The 26,748-nt window shown below is 39.1% G+C and overlaps 2 protein-coding genes across 3 annotated transcripts in view; one reads left to right on the plus strand and one right to left on the minus strand.

Annotated features, from left to right (window-relative positions):
• Positions 1-1,249: 1,249 nt before the first annotated feature.
• On the minus strand, positions 1,250-19,265 carry LRRC17 (leucine rich repeat containing 17). Of its 2 annotated transcripts, none has more exons than XM_054202285.1 (5): positions 19,052-19,265; positions 18,048-18,134; positions 7,344-8,220; positions 3,436-3,591; positions 1,250-2,237 (listed from the first exon to the last, which is right to left on the minus strand). In XM_054202285.1, exons 3-5 carry the CDS (start codon positions 8,098-8,100, stop codon positions 1,834-1,836), a joined length of 1,317 nt encoding a protein of 438 aa, XP_054058260.1. In that variant the 5' UTR covers positions 8,101-8,220; positions 18,048-18,134; positions 19,052-19,265; the 3' UTR covers positions 1,250-1,833. The 2 variants fall into 2 exon arrangements, with proteins under 2 accessions (XP_054058260.1, XP_054058268.1); XM_054202293.1 differs by lacking the exon at positions 19,052-19,265 and adding an exon at positions 18,706-18,721.
• FBXL13 (F-box and leucine rich repeat protein 13) overlaps positions 16,015-26,748 on the plus strand; it is a 38,766-nt gene continuing 28,032 nt past the window's right edge. The window contains 3 exon segments of the mRNA XM_054203265.1: positions 16,015-16,040; positions 17,978-18,107; positions 26,571-26,669. Coding sequence (XP_054059240.1) covers positions 16,015-16,040; positions 17,978-18,107; positions 26,571-26,669 — 255 coding nt within the window.

Here is a 26,748-nt window from a genome sequence, read left to right on the forward strand (position 1 = left end):
CCAGGAGCAGGGATGAGTCAGACACTGTTGTATTTGCTATAAAGTTTTTTAAAAGATGTTGCAGAAGAAATGGCTAAATTATTTTCTGTATCAGTGAAGCACCATTAAATATATTAATAATTGAATAATGGAGGACATGAAGGAATGCAGTCAATAATAGGATGTGTTTGCTTTGGCGTTTCTACCACCCTTAATAATTTCTGAATTTTTCCTTTTTGTTGCTCTTTTATTTCATGTTAGCATAAAAGCGCTGAGTGCTTTGTATTGTACTTCTAAAATAAAACGTGTGATGTTTCGGGCTTGTGGCTAAAGCACCAGAGGAATCTACAAACACCGTAACTGTGTGCAGATCTTTAAAGGAGCAAATTTTCTCCTGGGAGCATTCCAGAACTTCTTCCATGATAGCCAACAGATATTTGAAGTTTTGGCCCTGAATTTCTATCCTGCATTTATGTATTCTTACTGACCTAAGAGCAGGAGATTGGTCCAGGGCTTGAGCTAGGAATTTTGAAATTTTAACCCAGCATTTCCTGCTTTCCAACCACGTGAGCCTGGGGAGTTACTTATCTTTTCCATGTGTAAAAAAAGGGTTTATAATATCTGTCTTTAAGAGGCACTAGTTCTGGTAGCTCAGAAATTAAAAGAACAGAACTATTATGTAAAAGCCAAGAATAGTCAATCAGTAAAACCAGCTTTTTTGTAAAAGAACTTTTAGCCAGTATATTATGTAGCAAGGAATTTTATCTTTAGAGATATTTTCTACTTAGCTGGGGTATTTGTGTAACTCTGTTACCATAGTATTAGAATAATCACAATTTGTAATGAACGTGTATTCTCATAGACAGTTGTATGATAAGGAGGTGCTATAATGTGCATTTTACAGATGAGCTGGGGGAAGGGTGGACTTTGAGAACGTCCCACACTTTTAGTGAGCACTCAAAAGCATACTTACCTTCAGTTTGGACGGGCACTGGTGTGTTGGATGCAGACCACAGCAGCCTTCGTGTGGTCCTCTTCACCTAGAAGTGATGTCAAGTAATCTCTCTCAAACTGACACGACAACCTAAAATGCTTCCTAGAAAGACTTCATCTCTGCCTACTGCAAAAACCAAACAAGGCAAATATGAGCATGCATAGCTGGATCTTGGGAACCAACCATGTCTTGGCTACTCATGGTTTCAGGCGGCTCAGGTACAGAAGAGGCAGAGGCCGAGTTATTCACTGAAGACTGAGCAGGAACACTGGTAAATCAGCAAGTAGAACCCAGCTTCTGGGTTTGAATCCTAATCAGTATAACAACTGCCATTCCTTTTTTTCTAGAACTGTATTTAAGGTTAGTCTTCAGTTTGATTTTTCGTATACAATAAAATAACAGGAAGCCGATAACAAAAATCTTAGAAAAGTTTTCTGGGAATATTTCAGGAAACTGGTAAATACAAAGAACTGTCAGTACATTCAAGAAAAATGTGTCTTGGTCACAATCCTGCAGCAAGTTCCATGTCAACACATAAGCTGTCTTCATACATAAAGCAGCTCCTACCCACCACATTATGTACATTTGTGTCTATCGATTTCTACTGCATAGTTTCAAATATTTCCCAAACTATTTCACAAGAATGTCCAGAAAAAATTGTCAGAAACAATTACTTGATGAAGGATGCTGTATAACTAATGCCATTCAGTAATTATTAACTGCAATAAGGAGAAATCTTTGTAGTCAGTCCTACAAACAATAGTATAATTAACAAAAGATGTAAACAGCATGTTTTTCTTTGTCAAAGTATCAAATATTTGAATGTACTAAAAAAAAAAAGGGGGGGGGGGATTCCCTTATTAGCCTATCACAGTGACAATTACACCGTGCTTCTTTACTGTTTGAACTGATTGTTCTTTGTGTCGTTCCCATTCCTCATCTTCTTTGTCCAGATCAAAAGTTTCTGGATAAATGGGAAGCTTGTCTTTAGGGCACTCCTCGTAATAACTTCGAACATATTTTCCAACAGACCATCCTTTGTATTCCTCAGGCGTTTTGCATTCTAGGCCATTGTAGTGAACATTGTAGTGGTGCTTCAACCAGTAGAAAAGATAATGAATGTTGTAATCACATCTCCAAGGATTCTCTCTCAGCCACAGTATTTTCAGAAAGTAAAGATCTTCCAGTACTCCATATTCAAAATTCTGCAAGCTGTTGTTTGATAGATCCAGCTCCTCTAAGTTATTGAGGCCTGAGAAAGCAGCTAGTCAATAAGAAAAATAGTTATTGGTACCTTATAAAGGTAAGTTAGGAAAAAACATGCATAACTGCAACAGGAAGAACATTTTCATAATTATATATTTTTTTTCTAAAGGCTACGAAAAGGACTTTTCAAACACTGAACTTTAAAATATGGCTTGTGCCTTGAGAAGTGACATATTGGTATAAATATGCTGACATTAGGGGAGTTGTACTGGTGGTGAAGTTATAAAACACTTAATGAGTGCGCAGGAGTGTAGAATAGGGTCAGTGAGGGTGAATGAATGCCTGGTTTGCTCAAAGAAGTCTACTGTTATTGCTGTGATACAGAAGTAGAAATACAGAAATGGATTATGCATTAGACAATGTGCAGGGCTAGTAGTTTTTGTATGTATGTATGTTTGTATTCGTGTGTGTACAAACTTTAAATTAATATTTTAAGATATGGAAGATAATAAACATGGAGCTTCATCATAATGCTTCTGAATCACATTCAGAGAGCAGTTCATACTTTTTGCAAGTATACTGTTTCATTTCATGGCAGAAGTCTTAATTTAACATTTTAAACCTCAGAAGTACCATTTTACTGATATTACCACCATCTACTGCTGTTTAACTTCCAAAATGCCACTAGAGAAGGCTCTTTTTGCTTCTTACTTTGTATCTCTCTCTCCTTGTGTCTGCTTTCATAATTAAAAACTCAATACAGATAGGCAATAAGCAAACTGCCAAGAAGGCCACTTGATTTCTGATAACATATAACTTAAGAGCAATTATTGGTAGTGATTTTTAACCCAAAAGAGTTTGTCTATTACTTCATTGTCCAACATTATTTAAAAGTAGCCTCATTATATGACAAGTTTTCTTAGATTTGGCAAAGATATTTAAAAAATCATTCAACTATTTAGCATTTTGGGAAATGATTAGCCTTCAGTCTGCAGAATTAAATTTTTGCACTTGGTTGGCTTAGTATTAAGAAAGGGCAGCTGAAATCAGACTCTCTTCATTGACTTCCATGATGAATACATTTCAGTGCAAACCTTTACTCTATGAATTGGTGGTACAAAAGGTAAAATATGCACCAACATCTATATTTTTAAATCCTTTTTTCCTCCACATTGATATGTGATAAAGAAATAATCAAAGTTGATAATTATTAAAACACAGATCACTTTTTAATGAGTATTTAAAATTATTCTTACCAGGATCAATGTAAGTTATTCCGTTACTGTTTAGGTTTAATATCTTCAGTTCACTGACATCTTCAAACTCTTTGGCTCGTAGTTGTCTGATTTTGTTGTTGGACAAATCAAGTTTAACTATATCAGGAGGTATGTTACCTGGAACTTTCTTTAAATCTTAAAAAATGAAAAAGACATAACTTGTGTCAGCTTTAAATTCTTCTCACTGCTTGGGTATCACAGTTGCATACCACATAGAGTTTTGTCAGTCTGCCATTGTTTCTTGTTTTATATTCCTTTTACCCCCACTTCTAGTGTCAACATGTTTTTTCAACTTCTGAATTTCATTGCTTTGTTCACTTGTATCTTTACATTCCATGTGAAAATTGCTGTCTTCGTTAGCGCTTAAAGTAAAGCTTCTTTCTTTGTTTTATATTTTATTTTAATGGAACTGTACTATTCATCTGCATAAGGATAGGATAGGTAGTGAAGACTAATAAAAAGTATGTGTGAAGGGCTTGATCATTTAAAGAAAAGAAACCAGAATAACTATATAAAAAAAAATGTTCATTGGTATGTGAACATCTTCCGTAATCGAACTGTAGGGTGCTGTCTTACATCATTTGGTTTGCGTTGCCAAAAAGTAAAATTTTCTATATTTTATCAACAATAAAATGCTAGTTGCTATTTGTAGCTATACATATAGTTATAATTATAGTTGTGTAATTACAGTTATGTTGTGTTTTAGTAACATTTAAGGCTTAATATTTGTTTCGATACTTACAATTATTATATGTCTAGGCGGCACGGTGACATTCTGTCTATCTACTTCTCTATCCTACCTGTCTCATTGGCATTACCAAAGCAGGCAGGCACCTCTCAGACAGCTGTGCACATGTCCTTACAGTCTTCCTTGCAAAAGAGTTACAGAAAGAATAGCTTCCAGTCCAGTAGTAAGGGCACATTCTTGAGAAGTGCAAACTGTGGTTTGAATCCTCTCAGGGTAATGTTAATAAACCTAATCTCCAGGATTATGTTTACTCAATGAGGGTTCTCAACCTGGGCTTCTATTATGAGAAAATCTCTTATTTGACCATCTTTGAATGAAAGCAAGTAGTTTCTGGATCCGTGCTGAAATTTGTGTTGTCAGTGAACTTCTGAAGTTCTGAAGATGTCTAATGCATCAGGTATTTTTGAGACTAAAGCAACATATCAGAGACTTCCTGCCTTATATCTCATTTTGAGCAGAGCTTTGGTATTATAAATACATAAATATTTTAAGTACTCCAGTCTGCTCTGGTTGGAGTGCTTCCTGCTTGTGCAGATGTCAAAGTTTCAGGGCATATTTATCACCTAATGAATGCAAATAATACTTGAATTTAGAGACTTGGAGAGTTTGGCAGTACTAGAAAGCAGTTTTTTTCGACGGCTCTCGCAAATACAAATTCCTTTGCAGAAAAGCAAACAGAAGTTACTTTTGCACCCAGCTTTTGTTGCTCTTTTTGGTAAAAAAGCATCAAGGCCATAGGATACTTTCATTCTGAAGGTCTGAAAGATCTGGGGTATCACTGGTCTGAAGAGATATAAATAAGAAGTTCTTCAAAAAAGAGAACATACACATGGTTATATGTATTTTTAAGAGGTTTCTTTCATGAGCTTTCTGACATTAACTGAAAGCTGCTGACCTGTTGTTGTATCTCCTTAAAGATATATCGTACTGGTGTGCTGCTTGTCACTCCATCCCCTCCATTGTAAAGGAATAACGGATTGCAGCTTTTCACGTCATCTTACTGGTTCAGCAACTGATGGACCTTTTTTCCTGCTCTGAAATCTTGTCCATGTGGATTTAGAGAAATTTTCGGGTTTTCCCAGGATTTTGGGTGCATTATACTTCTATTTCTGATGAAAATTCCAATGAAATTGTGCATCTGCTGCATAGTAATCATATGCAAAGGCAGTAAGTACAATGCTTTCATCAACGATTGCCATATGTTCAGAAATCTCAAAGGTCCATGGGATATCAGCATCCAGCTGACAAGCATATGCACAGTAGATCTGATACTTCCTAAAATATATTGAACGTGCTCATGTGTCCATGCTAGACATTCAGGAAGTCCCGGGGTGATATACTTAGTTCTTGACGTGAAGGAGGGAGTCCCTGGACCCTCTAGTACACTCATGTAGAGGTTGAAGTAACTTCATTCCTTGATTATTAGTACTAAAGACAATAAACCATTTTTTTTTAAATATTGTAAAAGCCTGTGAAACTACCATGAAAAGCAGACCACACTGAGTGTTTCTATGAACTTAGAGAAAAAAAAGTAACATTTTTCTTGCCAAAAGTTTTTGATTATATTCATGTATTCAGCTCATGTATTCAGCTCATCTCTTTGATACCACTAAATGGGGAGAGCTGGAAAGGCAGTCTTTTCTTATATTAAGACGATAATATATATATTTATTCCAGTTTCCTGGAGACATAAGGTAATAATGATATAATTAAGATCCTATGAAGGATAATTAAGATTGTAATCTGTAATCTAATAATTAAAATCCTATCTACAAGGAAAGGTATGGTAGGTCAATATTAAGAAATTAATAAATATTAGCCAGTAAAAAAGCATAAATTATTAATAAAAAAGGTGTAGTAGCTGCATGGTAAAACAAGGAGAAAAGTGAGCCATAGGAGGAAGAAAAAAATTTTAGCAGTGTGGAAAAAAAGGAAAAATGTAGACCATTTTTTACGACAAACATAGTAGATAAACCATGTAATCAAATACCGAAATTGTTAATTCTTTATATTTAGGTATTGTCTCCTTATACTGACTTCTGAGCTTGTCTCTGGCATTAAGGTCCAAGAATAAGGGCACACAGAGTTGTTACATAAATTTAAGTCACTGTTAAAGCAAATAGAGGTTTAGCAAACACATTGCAAGATGCAAGAGGGTAAAATATACTGCAGGGATCTAACATTGCAAGCCATGCTTCACAAAAGTCAGGAAAAAAATCCTCCCAATTTTGGCTCCTTCTAGTAATTTATTTTTTTTATTCAGATTAGTAATGTTAAAGAATGACTCTCTTCTGAATCATTTTGTTGTTTGCTTTGTTTTATCGTGGGATAAAATATGGGAAATATAAAGCATGAATAAATGTGCACTTTTGTGTTGATATATGTCCCAGCTGGTTTACCCTTAAGGCCTAACTGTGGCTTTTAGGAGCCTGCGAAGGATTTAGGAATGGAATGGATCCAAGTGTCTGAAAAACTTTTCTTGAAGGCCCTTCAACTTTGAAATTTGTGTTGGGTGCTGTGAGGCAGAACACAGAGGAGGTATTTCTTTATGAACAAAATGCAATTTTTTCCCTTAGTAGAAGAAATTTTGCACAAAAAATGCGCGGATGCAATGGGTCCTCTTTGCATTCAGGATCCTTTGGGCATTGTAAGCACAGCTGGCTGCTCCGGTCCTGCTTCCCAGCTCGCTTGTGTCAAAGTTGTTTCTATCTTTGTGTTTGTACACTGGAAAGAAGAAAAGACACTCTGTGCTTTTCTCTATCAGTACAACAATTTCAGCACAGCTGTAATTTGACTGATTAGTATGTTTATAGTTGTAAAATTGGACTACTGAGGTGCTGGTCCTTCAGTAACTTAAGTATGTGCTTAATTTTATTCCTCTTGATTTTTGTTAGGTATCTTATTCTAGAGCACTAAAGAATATCTGTGGAATTGGGGCTGCAGAGTAGAGGTAAAATGCAGAAAGGATTCCTACTTGTTACTTGTAGTTAATGGGAGAAAATCAATTAACAGTATTAGTTAAAGTAAGTAAAGCAAGTACTTATACTATATTAATTTGCTGTAAGTAATATGTGAATAAATGTAGTAAGGGAGCAAGAATATTAAAATCATTAATTCAGTTATAAGGACAGATACAAACCTTTTCTTTTGCAGTTCAGAGTTGGTACAGGAAACACATACATGTGGCACAAAGAGGAATCAAATTCTGGTTTGACAGCTTCAGGCTTATCCCGTTTTATGTTTTGGGGGTCCTGCCTGTCCTCTTCACTGCATAGCTGTTCAGCTTTTATCTGCTTTAGCTTTTGATTTTTCAGTTCTGTTGGGTGCGCGCACTTGGCATAATTTCCCAAATTCCTGTTTGTTGGAACCTGAAGCATTGTAATAAGAGTTTCTAGTTCACAGTTGCAATGCCAAGGATTATCATAAAGACGTAGGTAGTTTAGACTGGGTGTATAAATAAAAATCTCTTCGGATAAACTCTTAATTTGGTTATGCTGAAGTAAGAGTGTGGTAAGTTTATTCAAACCAAAAAAAGCCTCACTCTCAATTTTTGATATATCATTCTGTTGTAAATCCAGACTTTTCAGTACTTTATACTTGGAAAACATATTATTCTTCAATTTACGAATCCTGTTTCTTGCTAGCAGCATGTGCTTTAAATCCTCAGGCCAATCAGGTGACACAAAAATCAATTTTCTTTCCTGACAATCTAGGTATTTCTCATGAAGATAAGTGTATATATCACATGGTAGGCCTTGGGCATTGCGCTTAACAGTGCTAGATGCTTTCCTTAAGATATTTTCCCTTTCATTGTTTCTCAAACTCCTATTCCTTGTCTTCCTACAGTCAGATGCTTTACAAAGAAGAAGTAGTAGTATAACAGTAACTACTTGCATCCTGACATTCAGCTGGCCCCACTTATTTTCTGTGACAGCTGGAACAGTTGAAGTTTTTGGACAGTCTTAGTCAGTGTTGTACAGATCTGAGGAGGCACAGCTGGGGTATGTGGGATCCCTCTGTTGGAAGAAAAGTAAAACATTAGAACAGATGAAACAGGCATTTTCATGGAGGTTTGTACACAATATGCAGCATTCAGTCAAGTACTTGATCATCACACTACGTGGAGCTTCACAAATACTTTGAAGATTTAATGTCCTACCTCTTTTTCTGTTGCTTTTACTGCCTCTGGTCTACTGTTGTTCATTTTGATTAAACATGGGAAACTATATGGACCAGTTTCTAACTGATCTTTGTTAGTCAGTTCTATTGTATTCAGGAAAATGGCATCATGCTGAATCTTCTTTGTATTTAAGTTCATCTTGGAAGGTCAGCTTGAAAGAGGAGCTTGAAGCTGTTATTTTCCACCTTTCTGTGTGTTGACCCACTAGAACACATACAGAGCCAGACCGGGGAAAGTCATCCAGTGCCTATCAAACCCCCAGAGGGCCCTCAAGTGTGGACTTGATTCTAGGTTGAGACCCAATTTATCGTAACTAGCCCTGCTACTGCCAAGTGTCTCTTATGACCTTTGTCAGGTGGACAAAGTTGGCTGGGCTACTCTGAGAAGGACTCAAAAATAATCTTTTGCAATAGCCTATGATGCTATATGTCATCTGAGCATGGGCAGAGTGCAAAGGGAACCTGTAGGTCCTGGCTGTGGCCTGCTTCATACCACTTCCAGGTCTGGCCACCTGAGCAAGGAGAGTACAGAGGGGTGAGCTAGGAACTTTTGCCTTTCAAAAAAAGCCAAATACAGTCATCATAGAATCATAGAATGGTTAGAGTTGGAAGACACGTTGAAGATCATCTAGTTCTAACCCCCCTGCCGTGGGCAGGGACACCTTCCACTAGACCAGGTTGCTCAAAGCCTCATCCAACCTGATGTTGAACACTATTAGGATTTATTATTAGGGGAAGACAAGCACTGCTCCCTGCAACCCTGTCCAAAATTGCCTCAGTATTTTTAGTAATTTTTTGGCTTATGTTCCCTCCTGAACTTCCTATAGTACTCCTGTGCACTGCCCTTTTCCTTCATTTTTAGTGAAGTTTGGCCACAAGGTTGTGTTTCCTTAGAAACATTTTAACCCCTCAGGTTTTTACATTTGCTTACTTCTTTCCATCTCACAAATTTCCTACTATAGCGAGTCAGTATAATTTCTTCTGAAACTTTTTTTTTTTAATTCTTCACTGTTTGGTTTAACTACTTACTTTTTCTCTATGACCGCAGACAACTTTGCATTATGCTCAGTCCTTTTTGACCTTAGCACCTGGGCAGTGACTGAATCCCAACCTTGAATGCAGATCACTGCACAGATTTTCTGTTTCTGAAACACCGTTGGTTTGGGCTCAAAAAACTTGTTCTTATCTGGAGGAAAGGTGGCGCAATAAGTCATAGAATCATAGAATGGTTCGGGTTGGAAGGGACCTTAAAGGTCATCTAGTTCCAACCCCCTGCCATGGGCAGGGACACCTCCCACTAGACCAGGCTGCCCAAAGCCCCATCCAGCCTGACCTTGAACACTTCCAGGGATGAGGCAGCCACAGCCTCCCTGGGCAACCTGTTCCAATGCCTCACCACCCTGACAGCAAAGAATTTCTTCCTAATATCTAATCTAAATCTACCCTCTTTCTGTTTGAAACTGTTACTCCCTGATAAAGAGTCCCTCCCCATCTTTCCTGTAGGCCCCCTTCAGATATTGGGAGGCTGCTATAAGGTCTCCCTGGAGCCTTCTCTTCTCCAGGCCTCCAGCTCTCTCAGCCTGTCAGCTAATATCAGGTAAAATTATTTTGAAAGCAAAGAACTTTTTCATTTAAAAATATATTGGTAGATGAGTTTAAACCACATCTCGACTGTAGGGCATTCTCAGTATTTGCACAGTTCTTACTCATTAGACGGATGGAGCAGTCCTGTCTGTGCATGCTACTGCATCCCCTTAATCCATGTGGCCAGTTGTAATATTACCTTTGTAAAGCCATTGATTGGTTTCTCCATTTTGTTCCTGTAGTTGCCAGTTGTCTGTCTGCATTCAGATTCTGTTTGTTCACAGTGTGAATGAGTGTTTACATTGATGACTTCATCCCTTACATGAAAAAATTAAACTTTATTTGTTACTTTTTGGCAGCTATATGCTAGTCACTGTAAATTGATCATGTGTTTTCATAACTTGAATCATAAGTGGGATCTTCTATGTTGTTTTGAACCGTTCATTGTTCTGGTAATGTGATAGCTCATTCTACCCAGGACACCTTGGAAACAGAAAAAAAGAAGAACTTGGGGGTGGAAAAGTAATAAATAATTATGGTAATATTCTTTCCTCTTCCTTTCCTCCTCATCGGTCTGAACTGGCATTTATTTCTAGTATTACATTCTGTCCGCTAACTAAATTATAGTCAGCTATAATACCAAAATGAGCAGCTGGTTTCAGTAGTGTAGAATCAGAATCATCGAACCATAGAATGGTTTGGGTTAGAAGGGACCTTAAAGATCATCTTGTTCCAACCCCCCTGCCATGGGCAGGGACACCTCCCACTAGACCAGGTTGCTCAAAGCCCCATCCAGCCTGGCCTTGAACACTTCCAGGGATGGGGCATCCACAATTTCTCTGGGCAGCCTGTTCCAGTGCCTCACCACCCTCATAGTGAAAAATTTCTTCCTGATATCTAGTCTAATTCTACCCTCTTTCAATTTGAAGCCATTACCTCTCATCCTATCACTACATCCCTTGCAAAAAGTCCCTCTGCAGCTTTCTTGTAGGCCCCCTTCAGATACTGGAAGTTTGCTATAAGGTCTCCCCGGAGCCTTCTCCAGGCTGAACAACCCCAACTCTCTCAGCCTGTCCTCACAGGTGCTCCAGCCCTCTCATCATCTTTGAGTCCCTCCTCTGGACCTGCTCCAACAGCTTCATGTCCTTCTTGTGCTGAGGACTCCAAAGCTGGACACAGTACTTCAGGTAGGGTCTCACGAGAGTCGAGTAGAGGGGTAGAATCACCTCCCTTGACCTGCTGGCCACGCTTCTTTTGATGCAGCCCAGGATGCGGTTGGCCTTCTGGGCTGCTGGTATGCATTGCTAGCTCATGTTGAGCTTCTCATCCACCAACACCCCCAAGTCCGTCTTCTCAGGGCTGCTCTCAAGCCATTCTCCGCCCAGACTGTATTTGTGCCTGGGATTGCCATGATCCAGGCGCAGGACCTTGCACTTGGTCTGGTTGAACTTCATGAGGTTTACACAGGGCCACCTCTCAAGCCTGTCCAGGTCCCTCTGGATGGCATCCCTCCCCTCTAGTGTGTCGACTGTGCCATGCAGCATGGTGTCATCAGCAAACTTGCTGAGGGTGCTCTTGATCTCACTGTCCGTGTCACTGACAAAGATGTTAAACAGCACCTGTCTCAGTACCAACCCCTGAGGAATACCACTCATCACTGGTTTCCACCTGGACATCGAGCCGTTGACCTCAACTCTTCGAGTGTGACCACCTGGTCAGTTCCTTTTCCACTGAGTGGTCCATCCACCAAATCTGTGTCTCTCCAATTGAGAGACCAGGATGTCATGTGGGACAGTGTCAAACACTTTGTACAGGTTCAGGTAGAGGATGTCTGTTGCTCTCCCCTTGTCCACCAATGCTGTAACCCTGTCATAGGAGGTCACCAAATTTGGCAGGCATGACTTGCTCTTGGTGAAGCCATGTTGGCTGTCACCGATCACCTCCTTATTTTCCATGTGCCTTAGTGTAGTTTCCAGGAGGATCCTTCTCCACGATCTTGCTGGGCACAGAGGTGAGACTGACCGGCCTTTAGTTCCCTGCGTCTTCCTTTTTTCCCTTTTTGAAAATGGGAGTTACATTTCCCCTTTTCCAGTTAGTGGAAACTTCACCAGACTGCCACGAATTTTCAAATATAATGGAAAGCGGCTTAGCAGCTTCATCTGCCACTTCCCACAGATGGACTTCATCAGGTCCCATGGACTTTTGTACCTTCAGGTTCCTTAGATGGTCTCGTGCTTGATCTTCACCTACAGTGAGCAGTTATCCATTCTCATAGCCCCTGCCTTTGCCTTCTGCAACCGGGTGGTGTGGTTAGTGCCCTTGCCGGTGAAGACCGAGGCAAAAAAGTCATTGAGTACCTCAGCCTTCTCCAGATCCTGGGTGATCAGGTTTCCCGTTTCCTTCTGGAGAGGGCTCACATCTTGTCTAGTCTTCCTTTTATCACTGACATACCTATAGAAGTTTTTCTTGTTGCCCTTGATGTCTCTGGCCAGATTTGATTCTATCTGGGCTGTAGCTTGCCTAACCCGGTCCCTGGCTGCTCAGACAATTTCTCTGTATTGCTCTGTATTCCTCACAGGCTACCTGTCCTTGCTTCCACCGTGGTAGGCCACCTTTTTGCTTTTGAGTGTGTCCAGGAGCTCCTTGTTCATCCACGCAGGCCTCCTGGTCTTTTTATTTGACTTCTGTTTTGGAATGCATGGCTCCTGAGCTTGGAGGAGGTGGTCCTTGAATACTAACCAGCTTCTAACTAACCTTGAATACTAACCCCTCTCCCCTCCAGTGCTTTATCCCATGGTATAAACTGTAAAGACTCAAATGCTGTTTCATAACTGTCCATTCTGTTTGGTTGTTAGCTCGCATGCTAATACACATTTGGTGCATACCAGCAAGCACGTTCCTAGGCGACGCTAGAGATAGCAGTACGCTGAGTACGCTCTTGCCAATACAGTCTAATATGTCATTGGCCACCTTTTTCAGAAGTGCACACTGTTGATATATGTTGAAATTGTTATTGACCAGGACTCTCAGTTCAGTGTGTGAAATAGCTGCTTTCGGTCCAATGTCTAGACTGTACTGTTGCATGGCGTTATTCCATCGCAGATGCAGGACTTTACATTTACCTTTATGGAACCTCATGAAGTTTCTCTCAGCCCATTTTTCCAGACTAGATCTCTGAAGAGCAGTTCTAGGCTCCAGTGTATTGACACTCACTCCCGTAGTTTGGAGTCATTTGTGAATTTGCTGAGAACGTACTCTGTTCCTATCATTCAAACCATTTATAAAGACATTTAACATTACTGGCCCCCATATAGACCCTTGAGGGGTGCCAGTTGCCCCAAGCCACCAATGGGACTTAACACCATTGGTGACAACCTTTTGGCCTGGCAGTCCAGACAAATTTTCACTCACCTTGAAGTCAACTTAGCCAGCCAATTTTACCAATTTGTCCATTTTTGCCAATTTAGCCATTTTACCAATTTGGCTATAAAGGATATTGTGGCCTGTGTTGAAGGCCTTGCTGAAGTCAAGATACACAAATGCTGCTTTTTTCCCCTTATCCATAGATCCAGTAATTTCATCGCAGAAAACTATCACCTTAGTGAGGAATGCTTTGCCCTTGGTAAATCCACGCTGACTGTTCACTATCACTTTTTCATCATTTATGTGCTTGGACAGGGCTTCAAGGAGGATTTGCTACATAACCTTCCTAGGGACTCAGGTGAGGCTGGCTGGCCTGTAGTTTCCTCGATCCTTCTTCTTCCATTTCCTGAAGATGGATGTGACATTTCCTGTGTTCCAGTCATCAGGAACCTCCTCTGATTGCCATGACCTTTCAAAAATGAGTGAGGCCTCTTAGTGACAGGAGACAGCTTTCTTAGTACTCATGGATGCATCCTGTCTCGTCCCATTTCCTCAAGTGCTCCCTGCCATTATCCTCTTCTACCATGGGTATTGCTTCACTCCCACGGACTCTGCTAATAGGCTCCTGAGAGGCACCTGGGAGGCCTTAAGACAAGCCTTAGCAGTAAAAATGGAGGCAAAAATGTCATTGAGTACCTTGTTCTTGAAAATCAATCACTTCTGGGCCCCTTTGACCTCTGTGGCTGTCTATCATGAGATCCTGTCAAGCAGATCCCTAAGCAAGCCAAAACCTGCCCTCAAGTTCAGGCTTTTTCTTCTACAGTTTGTGCAATTTTCTTCTCTCAGGATTTTAAACTCCTCATTTTCATGGTTGCGGTAACCAAAGCTGCTCTAGTTCTTCACATCCTTGACCAGTTTTTCCTTGTTTGTTTGTGAAACAAGTCCAGAAGAATGTGTTCCCTAGACCGCTTGTCAGTCACCTGGATCAAGAAATTGCCTTCAAAACACTCTAGAAGTCTCCTGAATTTTTTGCACCCATCCATGTTGTTCTTCCAGCAGATACCAGAGTGGTTCAAGTCTTTCATGAATAACCAGGATGAGCAATTTTAAGGCTTCCTTCAGCTGACAAGGAAGGTTTCATCTACCTTCTTTTTTTGATCAAGCAGTCTGTAGCAGATACCTACCACAATGTCATCTTCATAGCTCTAGCCTCTAATCCTTACAAGTAAGTTCTTGACTGACTTGTCACGCATTCCAGTGCAAAGCATTTAGGCATAATTTTGCACAGAGTGCGGCCTGTCCTCACCTTCCTGGGCTGTAATTCCTAAATATTCTGTAACCATTCAGTGCAGCCCTCCAGTTGTATGTACTACCCCTTTGCACCTCTGGTATCCCAGTGAAATCATAGCTCTGCACCTGTGCATGGACTTTGATCCCTACTCATTGATTCCCATCCTACAAGTGTTTGTGATCAGACACGTGAGATGGATCCCTGGTTGTGTTGTTTTCACAGGGGAGGTTTCAGAGAGTTTTCCCCATCATGCTGTCCCTGCAATGCTTTCTCACCACTCCCTATGCCTTCAGTTCTCCTCAGGTTGTGGTTATGTGTATTGTGTGAGCCAAGACCTTGTGTGACAACTGCAACAAAACAACTGCCGTTCCTGGTTTAGATGTGTCCCTCCATGAGGCTCGAAGTCCGCCTAGTAGGTAGAATGGCTGCATTAAAAGCTGCCATGAAGGAAAAGAGGCACGCTCGTCCACGATAGCAGCCATCACAAAGATGTGTATAGATTTGAGGATGGCTGTACATTGTTTCTCTATTCCTATAAGGAAAACTAATGCCTTCCTTTCGAGCAGCCCCACAAAGTCCAGAAACATGTTTTTCTTTGGCATTTGCATAACACAGTTTGACTTTTGTTTTTCTTAGTGTATAATGCCATATCCTCATAAAACTAACATTTGTTTTGGCAAAGTTTTCCATTTAGCGTCTCCAATCTTAGCACTCATCTCTTCATCCGTATTATTTTTGTCGTAACCTGTGTTTTCTCCATATTGGCTGATATTTTGTCTTTTTACATTTCCATATATTTATGTTGAAGTTCAGAACAGCTGTTCTATAGCTAATCTCAGCATATGTTATTCTGGTTACCTGAGTATGCTGTTGCATTTCTCATTTCTTCATTTCTTTTGATTTCTTTCTTTTCATTTCATTTCTTTTGATTTCTTTCTTTTCATTTCATTTCTTTTGATGCGTAAATAGCACGGACCCAAGAAAGAATTTTCCAGAGTAGGTGAAGCTTTCAATGCAATGAAACGTTTAAAACAAAAAGAAAAATTCTCCACTGACAAAATACATTTTGCAGTTAACTTGTACCTCGCTAATAAGAAATTTCCCCAGTCACACAAGATGCTTCTGATTTAAAACCATAAGATACCACTGTTTTTATTGATAGTTTTTGGACAAAAAGCAAAGCTCATTTCTTCTGAGATCATGGGGGTGTACAAAAAGTTGCTGTCCTGTGAAGATTTTGATACCAGACAAATTTCATAAATATTTTACAAATCATCTCAAAAGCATTAGCTCACCACAGGTCGTGTGTAATAAGGTAACTAATACAAAGCTCTTAGAGGTGGCAGTGTTGCATCTCATAATCCGGCATGTGAATTTTGCTGTTGTATATCAGATGTCCGTTATTGGAACAACGAACAGGTGAAGTGTAGGCTGAGTGTGCTCAAAACTGTGTGGTCATTTTTGCTTCTCTCCTGCTGTTCCATACATGCATTTTGACCTCCGTATTACACAACACAGATAATCAGCTACAATTTCCCTCTCAAAGGTTCTGTTGCATATGGTATACGTGAACACTGCCTATCTGGAATAAATGTCAGAAGGTTAATTAGTTGATATTAATTGAAAAACCGGTATGACAGAATTCCTGCATAATTTGGCTGTAACAGAAAACAAGGGGTTTTAGTAGTCTGTGTGCTCAAGCTTAAGTTTTAAGAAAGCTGTCCCTTTAAAAATGGCAGAAGAAGGCATGTGCTAAAATTCATGGGTCATTAATAATGGGTCATATGACCTGTAAAGAAAATCAGTGTCTCTTCAAAAGTATTGGAAGGTTTTGATCAGAGTCTTCAAAATGCAATAAGAAAGGCTTCCCTGTGTCTTAAGTTGTGCAGCCTTGTAGCAACATATACTTTTAAAAGACTCAGAACTACCAGGGTATAAAAACCAATCTCTTAATTTGTTATCTATTTTGTCAGATAAGTTTGGGAGTGTACTCTCTCTGAGTTTGATTTTCCCCACTCATTTCTGTGGAACATGTCACTAAAATGCAAAAAGGCTTATGCTTCTACAAAGAAGGATACTTTCATTTCTGTATTTAATATCAATTAAATGTTTTAATTTAAAAAAAAAAAACCACACCACAAACACCTGCATTGGTATTCTAATATCTCTTTCTGATACACCTTGTGTATCTTGGTATTTGTTGCTTCTTTTTTCATGAAATGTAATCTTATCTTTAGTTTCTTAATATTTTTCTGTGGTCCTTTTTTATACAATAACATTATTTTCCAGCTTCCTATCCCTTTTTTTGGTGTTCAGCTCAAGTTAGCATGTTTCCCCACTCTATATTGAAAGTATTAAGTCAGTTCCAAAAATGTAAAAATGTATGCCTCTCCTTAAGCAGTCAGCTCCTCAGTGGGTGTTCCCATCTTTCTCCAAAATGCCCACTTTGCTGACTTGCAGAACTGCACGACTGCAGCCCTACAACTAAATGTCTACCACAGCAGTACGTCCTAATTCTAGGTTTTGATTTTCTGTGTGCTTTCATTTGTGGTGCTTGTGGCAATTGTTATTTATTCCAGTTAGAAATGCAGTTCAGTAAAATGAATACTTTTCATTATGTTATAAACCAAAACTGCAGATGGAAACTTGAGTATATTTGGAGTATAGATTCTTGCTTTTACAGAGGGCTGTTAACATTTTCCACTTATACAGTTTGATTTCTTTTAACTAATGTTTAGTATAAAGAAATGTTTTCCAAAAGAATTGATCAAAACCTAACATTGGATTATTCACTTTTGGATAACTCCCTTTTGTATCTCTTTCAATTTTTCAGATTCTTTTAATAATACTCTTGTAAATAATTATGTGACTTGAGAAGCTCTAACTGTACATTTATGCTTTTAACGTCCTTTGATAGAGCTCTGGTTTTCATTTCCAGCAGGCACTGCTTGTAAAATCAATGGCAAAGACAGTCCAGCAAACTTATACTGAAAAGTCTATTTGCTTTCAAAGTGTGCACACAAAAATCCCAGTTAATTAAAAAAGCATGCTCTTGCAGTCATTTGAGATAACTTTACAATTATAGTGGTTTTTTACGGTGAAATATACTGTGTGATAGTGCTATTCCCCAGTAATTTGCGATACAAGGAGCAAAGGAAAAACTACAGCAGAAGAAAGGGACTTTCAAACTTTAGCAAGGAGATAATTCTACTTCATATCGAACATCTTTTCTTTACAGTAATTTTCAGAATACTTTTAACTATGGTATTTTATGTTCTTTTGATTCTGTAACATACCCTTGTAATAATTTCCTCTCTGGTTTGGTTTTTTGTTTTTTTTTTTTTTTTTTTGCAAAGCAGCTTCCCCAATTTACAGTATCTGAGTTTAGCTCACTGCAGAAAATTCAGAGACAAAGGTTTACTGTACCTGGGCTCTGGAAAAGGCTGTCACAAGCTCATCTATTTGGACCTTTCCAGTTGCATTCAGGTTTGTAGCTCACGTCTTTCTTTCATTCTGTGAAGAAAAGAATCCTTTATATGACTGGCTGCATCCTGCATTCATGGTATACTGAAGTCGAACAAGCACTGCAGCAGACTTCCAGGGTTTTGAATTACACGACTACAGCTGTTTAAATTTTACTAAGGAATAATAGCACTATAGGTTTGGATCACTTCCAACAAACTGTCAGATCTATAAACAGCTAGTACTTACTGCATAATGAGAACAAGGCTTGCTTTCTGCAGCCATAAAGAGACTAATTCTATGTCATCTTAGTTAGGATTTTAAACCAGGAGTTTTGAAAATGCAGTTTTTACTAAGATATAAAAAAAAATAAAATCCACTCTGTACTGGAAAAATAAGAATTTGCATTTGACTTCCTGAGAAGGAAATTAATTAAAAAGTGAACTTTTGTTACTTCTTTATAATGGTTTAATATATAAATTGAAGTAGTATTTATGACTGCATTCTAAAAAAAGTTTATGTTTTGGATTATTTTAGCCTCCTACTAAACTTCTAAAGAAAAACCAAGGTTTTAGAATCTATTTTAGAAACTTTCAAATATATACTGCATCTTGAAACATACTTCAAAAGCAATATGAAGTGCCAAACTGTAAGGCAAAAAAAGTCTGCCAATGTTTTAATAAAGACTCCCACATATATTTCTTTATACACTAAGAAGATTCTCCAAATTATAAAATACGTGTGAGATGATAGAGAGATGGAGTCTGAGGCATATAACAATTTAACTTCCCATCTAACAAAAGCTTTTCAGAACCAAGGATGAAGGCAGGGCAACAGTCTTGTTCTGACTGCTCTTTACTGCGAGTGTCTGTTTCTTCTTCCTGAGAATCATGCTGAGACTATTGTGCGGTGAGAGTGTGAAATTTGAAATGAGGGCTGAGGTTAGAGGAAAGTTAAGAACTACCTACCTCTGAGTTACTTTTTCAAAATGCCAGTAATTGGTTATTTTTTCCAAAAGCGACATTCCTGCTTGTTCAGAAGTGCAATCATGAGCTGTAAGGATCTGCCTCTAGAATGCATGGTCGAATAGTAGTCAGAGCAAAGGGATCATCATCGAACTGGGAAAACCACAATCCTCCCCTTTCCAGAGAAAAGTGGGTTTGCTCGCCAGCGTATTTGAGAGCTCTGAGAGGGATTCCACAGCTTCCCCCATTTTGGGTTTCCCCACGATTCTGGAACAGTGCTTAATGATTATGACTGAGTACTTAAGTAAACAGTTAAAACCAAAAAGAGCATCAAATTACATCACTGTTGCAGAAAGCATTTTAATAAGAGAGAATCCTTTTTTTTCCCCCCTCATCGGATGAACTCAAAGGGCATTTGTGTAAGGCTAATGTTTCAGAATTCATTAGAAAAATGTAGTGAATCTATAGTGTAACCATTTAAGTTATGCTAAAAATTGTTCTATAGAACAGAATATATATTCTGTGGAATATATATTTTTCCTGGTTTTTCATGTTTCCTGTTTTTCCTTCATTTTAACATTACAATTCTTTTCATATGAGTTCTTATATTGTCATTGCTACTGTAGGATTTGAACGTCTATTTAGAAAGCGCATCTGTAAAATGCATGATGATGCTAATGATTTTGCAAGCGGCAACTTGAGGACCTGGACATTTAAATAGCTTGTTAAAACATAGGCAGAGAACAGTATTAAGCACACATTTCCTAGTCCATTTTCATAAAACAAGACAGACTTTCCTTTGGCTATTATATTAATACATGGTAATAATACTGGATGAATTGTAGGTATATATTTTTTTCATAAAATCTCAGTAATTAAGGTTGTGTCTTTATGACATAGGTGATAAATATTTTCATTAGTGAGTTTCAAGATATTTTCATAAAAATGCAGAGATTCTTTTATGTCCTGCTCAAAAGGTGTCCTCTTGCACTGTTGATATTCTCAGAGCACTACCTAGAAAGCATAAGATTTCTTTGTCCCGCTTCTGAAGCTGAATGGTATAGGTGGAAAATTTTCTGCTATTAGACACAAAACTGAAAAGATGGAAGGGTATAAAGCAATTGCATGTCATTTACCAACATATTAGATTGAGATTACACAACTAGAACAGTTTGGTGAGAGATATTTTCAGTTAAATTAGAAACATGGAGATTTGCAAAGAAATTGACTTTTTATTTTTGGTGCCAACATCTATGGCTGGTTTTCAGACTGTAACTATTCTGGCCCAAAATGCGATTGAGCAGTCTCAGTTGCTGTAGTTTACAACAGCTGTGTAAGAGATCACAAGCCACTGGGAAAAATAAATTTGATCCTTTCATTTCTTGACATCCCGCAGTGTTTGTGGGGATGTCAGAGAAGCTATTGGCAAACGTGTGGCCTTCACCAGTTTTCACCATTTGAGTTCCTCCTGCTTTGGCTTCATTGGGAGAACTCATTTTGGCGGCTACTATCAAACTCTGGCTTCTTCAGTTGTATCAAGTGGCAAAAAGGGGCCATCACTTGGGAAGAGAAATCTGAGCCATGTTCTTTATTTATTGAAGAAGGGGACTTATTGTTTACATTTCCTGAGTACAAATTAATGTAACAAAAGAACACTTTATTATAAGTTACACATGCACTATTCTATATTTTTAGAAACATGCTAATTCAGGAATAAGTTAATGTAAGATTTATTTTTTTTTGGACAGTGGAAAATTAAAAGAAAAATAACATGTGGAGGCAAGTCACCAATATAACGTGCCAAACATCTGAAAGAATGTCACAATTCGTTTTATCACTCGTGACAAACACAGAATAAAAAAAGAAGATAGATAGCCTCTTGTGCACCACAAGAGTACTTCCACAGTCCTGAACGCTGATTTTCAGGTTTCTGCATTCACAGTGCATTGATGATACTAGAATCACAGAACAGTGTTTCTTCAAAATCCTTTCTGCACTGCAGACCGCCTTCTGCCTTGCAGGGTGGATTCCACAAATGCATGCATGCCAAATGTTTGGGGGGGGAAGAAGGAGTTTTAAAGCAGTACTGTATGTGTAGTGAATAAGCCAAAACCTCAATAAAAATTCTGTGTATTCCTATTATTTGGAAATAAGAAACTATTAAAAAGATGAAATGGATTTTGATATTCTTACAAGCATTTCATCATTTCACTACATTTAGTTTCTCAATCTTTAGGGGACAAATCTTTATCCGTGGTTTGCTACATCTTTGCTTTGATGTACTTTTCATTTCAAATCACAGTTTCCTAGTATACAGTTAAAAAAACCAACCCAAACCAGTCGTTTAACCGTTAGACTGAAGACTCCTCACAGACAAGGAATTATATTTCATATATGATCATTGCATTGACTTCTGATCCTGTACATGCAAGAAAAATAATACATTTACTAAATGATCTTTTTAAGTCATGCAGAAAAAGTCAGTTTTGCAGAATTTTATAGGTTCTAAGACTCATAATAACCTTCAAAGCATCCTCCTTCACAGTTGTTTTGAAGAAGGAAGTTTAAGTGGGATTTTCCTGATCCGGGGCAAAGAACACAGTATTAAATTCCATATGTATCCTAACATCAATTCTTGGGTCAAGCTGCTCACTCTTGAGGCAATCTATTAAACATTGAAATTCCAAATGGGTTGAGAAAGCAACTGTTTTACTAACGTGCACAAAATTTCGTATTTCTACACCTTATCTTCAAGAGTGCCTGAAATTTCATAGATAATTCATAGGGGCTTTAGAAAAGAAATTCATGGTTAAGATTTTGTTGTTCTAGGAACAAAGAAAAATAAGATAGATACATATGGTCTTGCAGCAGGATCTATATGTTGACTAATTTAGTTGAATCTTAGCTGAATGCATGTTTCATACTAAACTGTCTCAACCTGATGCCGGAGATCCATTATTCAGCTATAAGTTAAAAACAGTTCAAGTGAAAAAAATTTGAAACAATCTGTGCAGGGGTATGATTAGCTGCTTCAGTATAATTGGTTTTGGCTTGCATGGAGGAAAACACTAAATTGCTGCTATTTGTGGTATCAAATGGCTATGTTAAGCAAACAGTGTTTTTCCAGACAAAGAGATTAAAAGTCCTTTAGACTGCAGTTAACATTATGCAATCATTACTGAATTCCAGAAACAAATGTGCTACTTCTGTCCCATAACATTGTTGAGTTTTCATCTAATTACCTTAATTTATCTATATAACAATTAGAGAGGGAGAGAGATCTCCAGAGGTGGTTCAGACTTTTTCAGGTCTGACCTGTCTTGGGATCTGTCTTGCTCTTTGTTTGCTATACAGAGATCCCAGATTTCATGATTGTCCAACATAAACACCTCAGTTATATTCCTAATTTCAGTGGAGTAAACAAAGGCTTTAGCATTTGCAGTCTATTTTTTAAGTTATCATCAATATGATTGGCACTTTCTTGGTTTTTCCTACCTATTTCCCTGATTTCAAAGTCCTCTCAAATGTGGTTCCTCTTCCACAATTATCAGAAAAACCTGTAAGCCTCACAATTATTTATCTTACTGCTCAGTTAAATGACTAACATTTGCATGGTCTGGAGCTTAAAAATAGGCTCCTGAGTCTGCATTTCATTTTTTTCAGTGATATTTTTAAAGTCTTGGCCAAAGCAACAAGTAGTGTAATATAACTAATGTCCCTCATTTAATTTTATTTGCATCTGAATTTTAGGTGCCAAAACACAAGGGATTTTGTATTCCCGCTCTCTGTATCTAGCCGTGATCACCAGCTTAGGTATTCTTAACAGTTATCGATGAGTTTATGGTTGAAAAAAAATCCCAAGAACAATTGGCAGCAGGCACCATTAAGCTCCATACCTTCCTTTGATTAGCAGTTGGTTACGACTGATGCATGCATTTGAACTGAGTCTTACAAAATCTCTTCCGTTTGCAGAATAAGCATAGCTGAATATGCCAGGTTCTGCACTAGCTCAGCTTTTCCGTGACTGTTCCTTGGGCGCAGAGTTATTCTGTCTCATTATAGCAAATCTGCTCAGCAGTTACAAGGGGAAATCCTACTGTCGTAACAGCTAAAGCATACTCAAACTGCTTCACAAACTGTGGCTGATTTTTTAGAATAGTGAAAACCTCAGCCTGCTTTTGAAAAGGCATCATGCTCAGATTGTGATGGGCAATGTCATTACCACGTATTACAACAAACCGCGTGGTGTAACACGCCCTCTCTTCTACTGGGAATGATTTGCTCTTTGTAGTACATGGGCCAGGAACAAGACTCAATTACCAGAAATTCACCTCTCAAACTGAAATTTCTAGGGGGTGATTTCTTTCACTTTAACATACTAAACTACTTGGGGAGTGTTGTAGAAATATGCTGTCTTCTGTTGTGCTGCTTGAGAGCCCACAATGAGGACGTCTGTTGCAGGGCTAGGTAAACTCTTACTTGGATGAATTGGTCATGCCATGTTAAAGCAATTCGTGCTCCTTGACCAGCAGAGCATGGAGATTTCCCAATACCTCCCCCAGGCAGCTGCTTGCATGATGTTCACAATTTAAGCTAATCCCTTTCATGCAGACTGGAGGCTTTGGGCTGAGGAAACGGTAGATAGGATTACATTGTCCTACATTATGTAGTGAGTGAAAAATAGTGAGTACAAAACCGTAGAATTTGGACAATTGAATTTCATATTCTGTCCTGAAAAGCAGCACCCATCTTCCCATGCTGACATTTTACCATCTGCTGATCAGTACCAGTTGAAAAGAGGTTTGCCTTTGCCATAGGAGCTCTACATTAGTACTGGTTGTTTTGCAATCATTTGGGGCAGGCAAATCCAACCTCTCCATGCTGATGGGTGAGATCTGCAGTACTGTCTGCAGATCCTCACTGATGTGTTACCCACATCAACCAGGTTCCCAAAGTCATGGTGTCCTTTTGCCCAGCAGACATGTCTCAGTTGAAGGGGATGTGAGATCCTGGAGTGGACCAAGAGGCTCTACATGCTCTGACCAGCTTGTGGTTACAAGATGGTTATCTTCCCGTATAATCCTTTTCTGCAGCCTTCCCTCCTGCTCCCCAAGATTTTGCTTTTTTTCCTTCTTCAGGTCTTTCTTACCATATAGCTGTTTTCAGAGGAGCCTGATCCAGGGTTACACAGCTGCACCATAACGGACCTGACCTTGAACACAGGGAGCTGACAGAGGGTAGTTCATAGAATCATAGAGTGGTTAGAGTTGGAAGGGGCCTTAAAGATCACCTAGTTCCAACCCCCCTGCCCTGGGCAGGGACACCTCCCACTCGACCAGGCTGCTCAAAGCCCCATCCAGCCTGGCCTTGAACACCTCCAGGGATGGGGCATCCACAGCTCCTCTGGGCAGCCTGTTCCAGTGTCCCACCACTGACAGCAAAGAATTTCTTCCTAATATCTAATCTAAATCTACCCTCTTTCAGTTTAAAACCATAGTTGATGGGATTTATATTGCCATGAATTACCTGTAAAACATTTTCTATGGTTATTTTGATGGTAGGATTTTAATTTTATTATTTTGCAGGCTGTTACAGACCCACTGGAGGAAAAAACATTCATGCTGCACTTGACCGGAGCTTAAAACATATTGGACTATTTGCATCCACAGTGCTAACGGTGCCAGTGCGTGTCATGAGCCACACCGTATTCTGCCTGTCTGGACACAAGACCTGCCCTAACGCTTTAAGCCTAAGAACAGATTTGACTGACGTGTAGCCAGTTCCCCTGTAGTGCTGACATGCCCCTGCACAGGGGAAAAAGTGCAAAGAGTGCCACAATCCCTTACGAAGGAGAGACAAGACATTTAACATTCAAATATTTAAAACATAAAGAGTCTGTTTAAAAGGCCGCTCCAGCCTGAAAATAAAGAGCAAGACAACCTGGCCATAAGTTAAAAGATGAGGCATTATGGCAGAAAAGACAGTCTGCCTTGGTTATAACTTTAAGTCAGATATTCAGTTCATGAAAAAAAATCTCACACGCAAAAAGAACCCAAACTTTAAGTTTGTAAAAAGAACCCAACCTTTAAGTTTGCAAAAAGAAGAAGAGCCAGAAATCCATGTGTTAACCCCTTCAGTCAATGCTGGAGCGGAAGGAGAGCAGGCTTGGCCCTTGGTCGCACTGGTAGCAGTTGTGGGGAGTGGTCAAATGTGCTACAAAGGCTGGAAGCTGCAAGTGCAAGAACTGGAAGCATCTTCTGGTGCGCTGCAGCCATACTGACGTGTGATGGCTGACTAGCTGCGGCTTAGCTTCTGGATTGTTTTTCTGTGACTATCTCCTGTCTGCTAACGGCGGCCACTGTCAGGCAACACATACACCCTGAGCACCGCCCGTGTTGTACAGTGCCGCTCCCCTTAAGCATTGTCACTCAGCACATCCAGCTTCTGCAGCAGCTGGGCAGCTGGGGCAGTGCCAAGAACCCCTCCCAGTATACTTTATCTTTTGAAGTTGCCTCCTTTAGACTCTTGTCTCCTAGGCCTTATTTGGCACCCAGGAGAGCATGCCAGACTGCGGGTTTTTTTTGTGGATGTTTTGCAAACGAATTCCTGGTGCAGAGCACGGCTGTAGTCTGAGCTGCGCAGGACTATTATATTATACGGCTTCAAAACACTGGGAAATAATGAGAGCTCTACATGCGAATATCTGGGGGGACTATTTAACGGGGAGGAATGGTTCACATCCATGTTGTCTGTAGAACGTGGGGCTAAAAGGAAACTGTCCTGTACTTTACACAGGATTTATATGTCAAAGGAATTGCTTTGTACGCCCAAGAGTGAACTGACAACTATTGAATTTGGGCGGTTGAAGAACTAGTGACTCCCTGGAGTCACTCCCCGAAGTCACTCCCCGGAGTGATAAAGGGAATAATTTGAATTGACAGATCCATCTGTCTGTTCATACTTTCACTGAATATCGCTCTGCTAGAGTGTGCAGAGTTGGTGATGTGGTCCTACGTGAAGGATTCTGTAAATGAGCTCCGTGTTATTGTGGTTGCATAGGATCTTTCTCTGTATCCTGTCTGAATTTAACACACGTTTTACTATGGATCTGGAAAAAACAATTAAGATATTTTACCACATTCAAACCTTGCTTCAAAGTAGATGTGAGCATTTACCACGTGTGAATACCTCATGAGGCTGGGAAAACCAAAGTAGAAGGATGTGACGACGACATTCACTGTGGCTGCCATAAATGGTGTTGACTGTAGAAATGGTTGTACCTTACTCTTGCTTGCTTAGTAAACATATTTTTAGAACAGATCCTGGATTTGGATTATGTTGTTAAAATTTCAGAATAACACGTATACCTCATGCATCTGTTTTTCTTTTAGTGGGATTAAGGCATTTCTTGTTTTAGTGAGCATCTGGGTACCTGTGAATTTAAAGTATTGAAAAGATCTCAGCCTTTCCTGTGTTGTTTTTTCAGGCTTGCTAAGACATAAATATTTTATTTCTTACTTAGATTTCAGATGATGGCTTCAGAAATATTGCAAATGACTGTAGTAGGATTCAAGATTTGCTAATCAACAAAATGCCAGCTCTTACAGACAGATGTATTCAAGTAAGAAATTGAAATTAAATCTGTACTTCAAGAAACTTTCTGATGTTAGACCTGGATTATTCTCTCAACTGACTTTAAA

Source organism: Rissa tridactyla, chromosome 1 (assembly GCF_028500815.1).
Source record: "Rissa tridactyla isolate bRisTri1 chromosome 1, bRisTri1.patW.cur.20221130, whole genome shotgun sequence".
Taxonomy (NCBI): Eukaryota; Metazoa; Chordata; class Aves; order Charadriiformes; family Laridae; genus Rissa; species Rissa tridactyla.

Coding starts and splice junctions, on each gene's coding strand:
- LRRC17 (XM_054202285.1), bottom strand. CDS start 8,100: ATGCAAGTAGTTACTGTTATACTACTACTTCTTCTTTGTAAAGCATCT. Junction 3,592..7,343: donor TCTGAACTGCAAAAGAAAAG/GTTTGTATCTGT, acceptor TCATTTTTTAAG/ATTTAAAGAAAGTTCCAGGT. Junction 2,238..3,435: donor AATAACTTACATTGATCCTG/GTAAGAATAATT, acceptor CTTATTGACTAG/CTGCTTTCTCAGGCCTCAAT.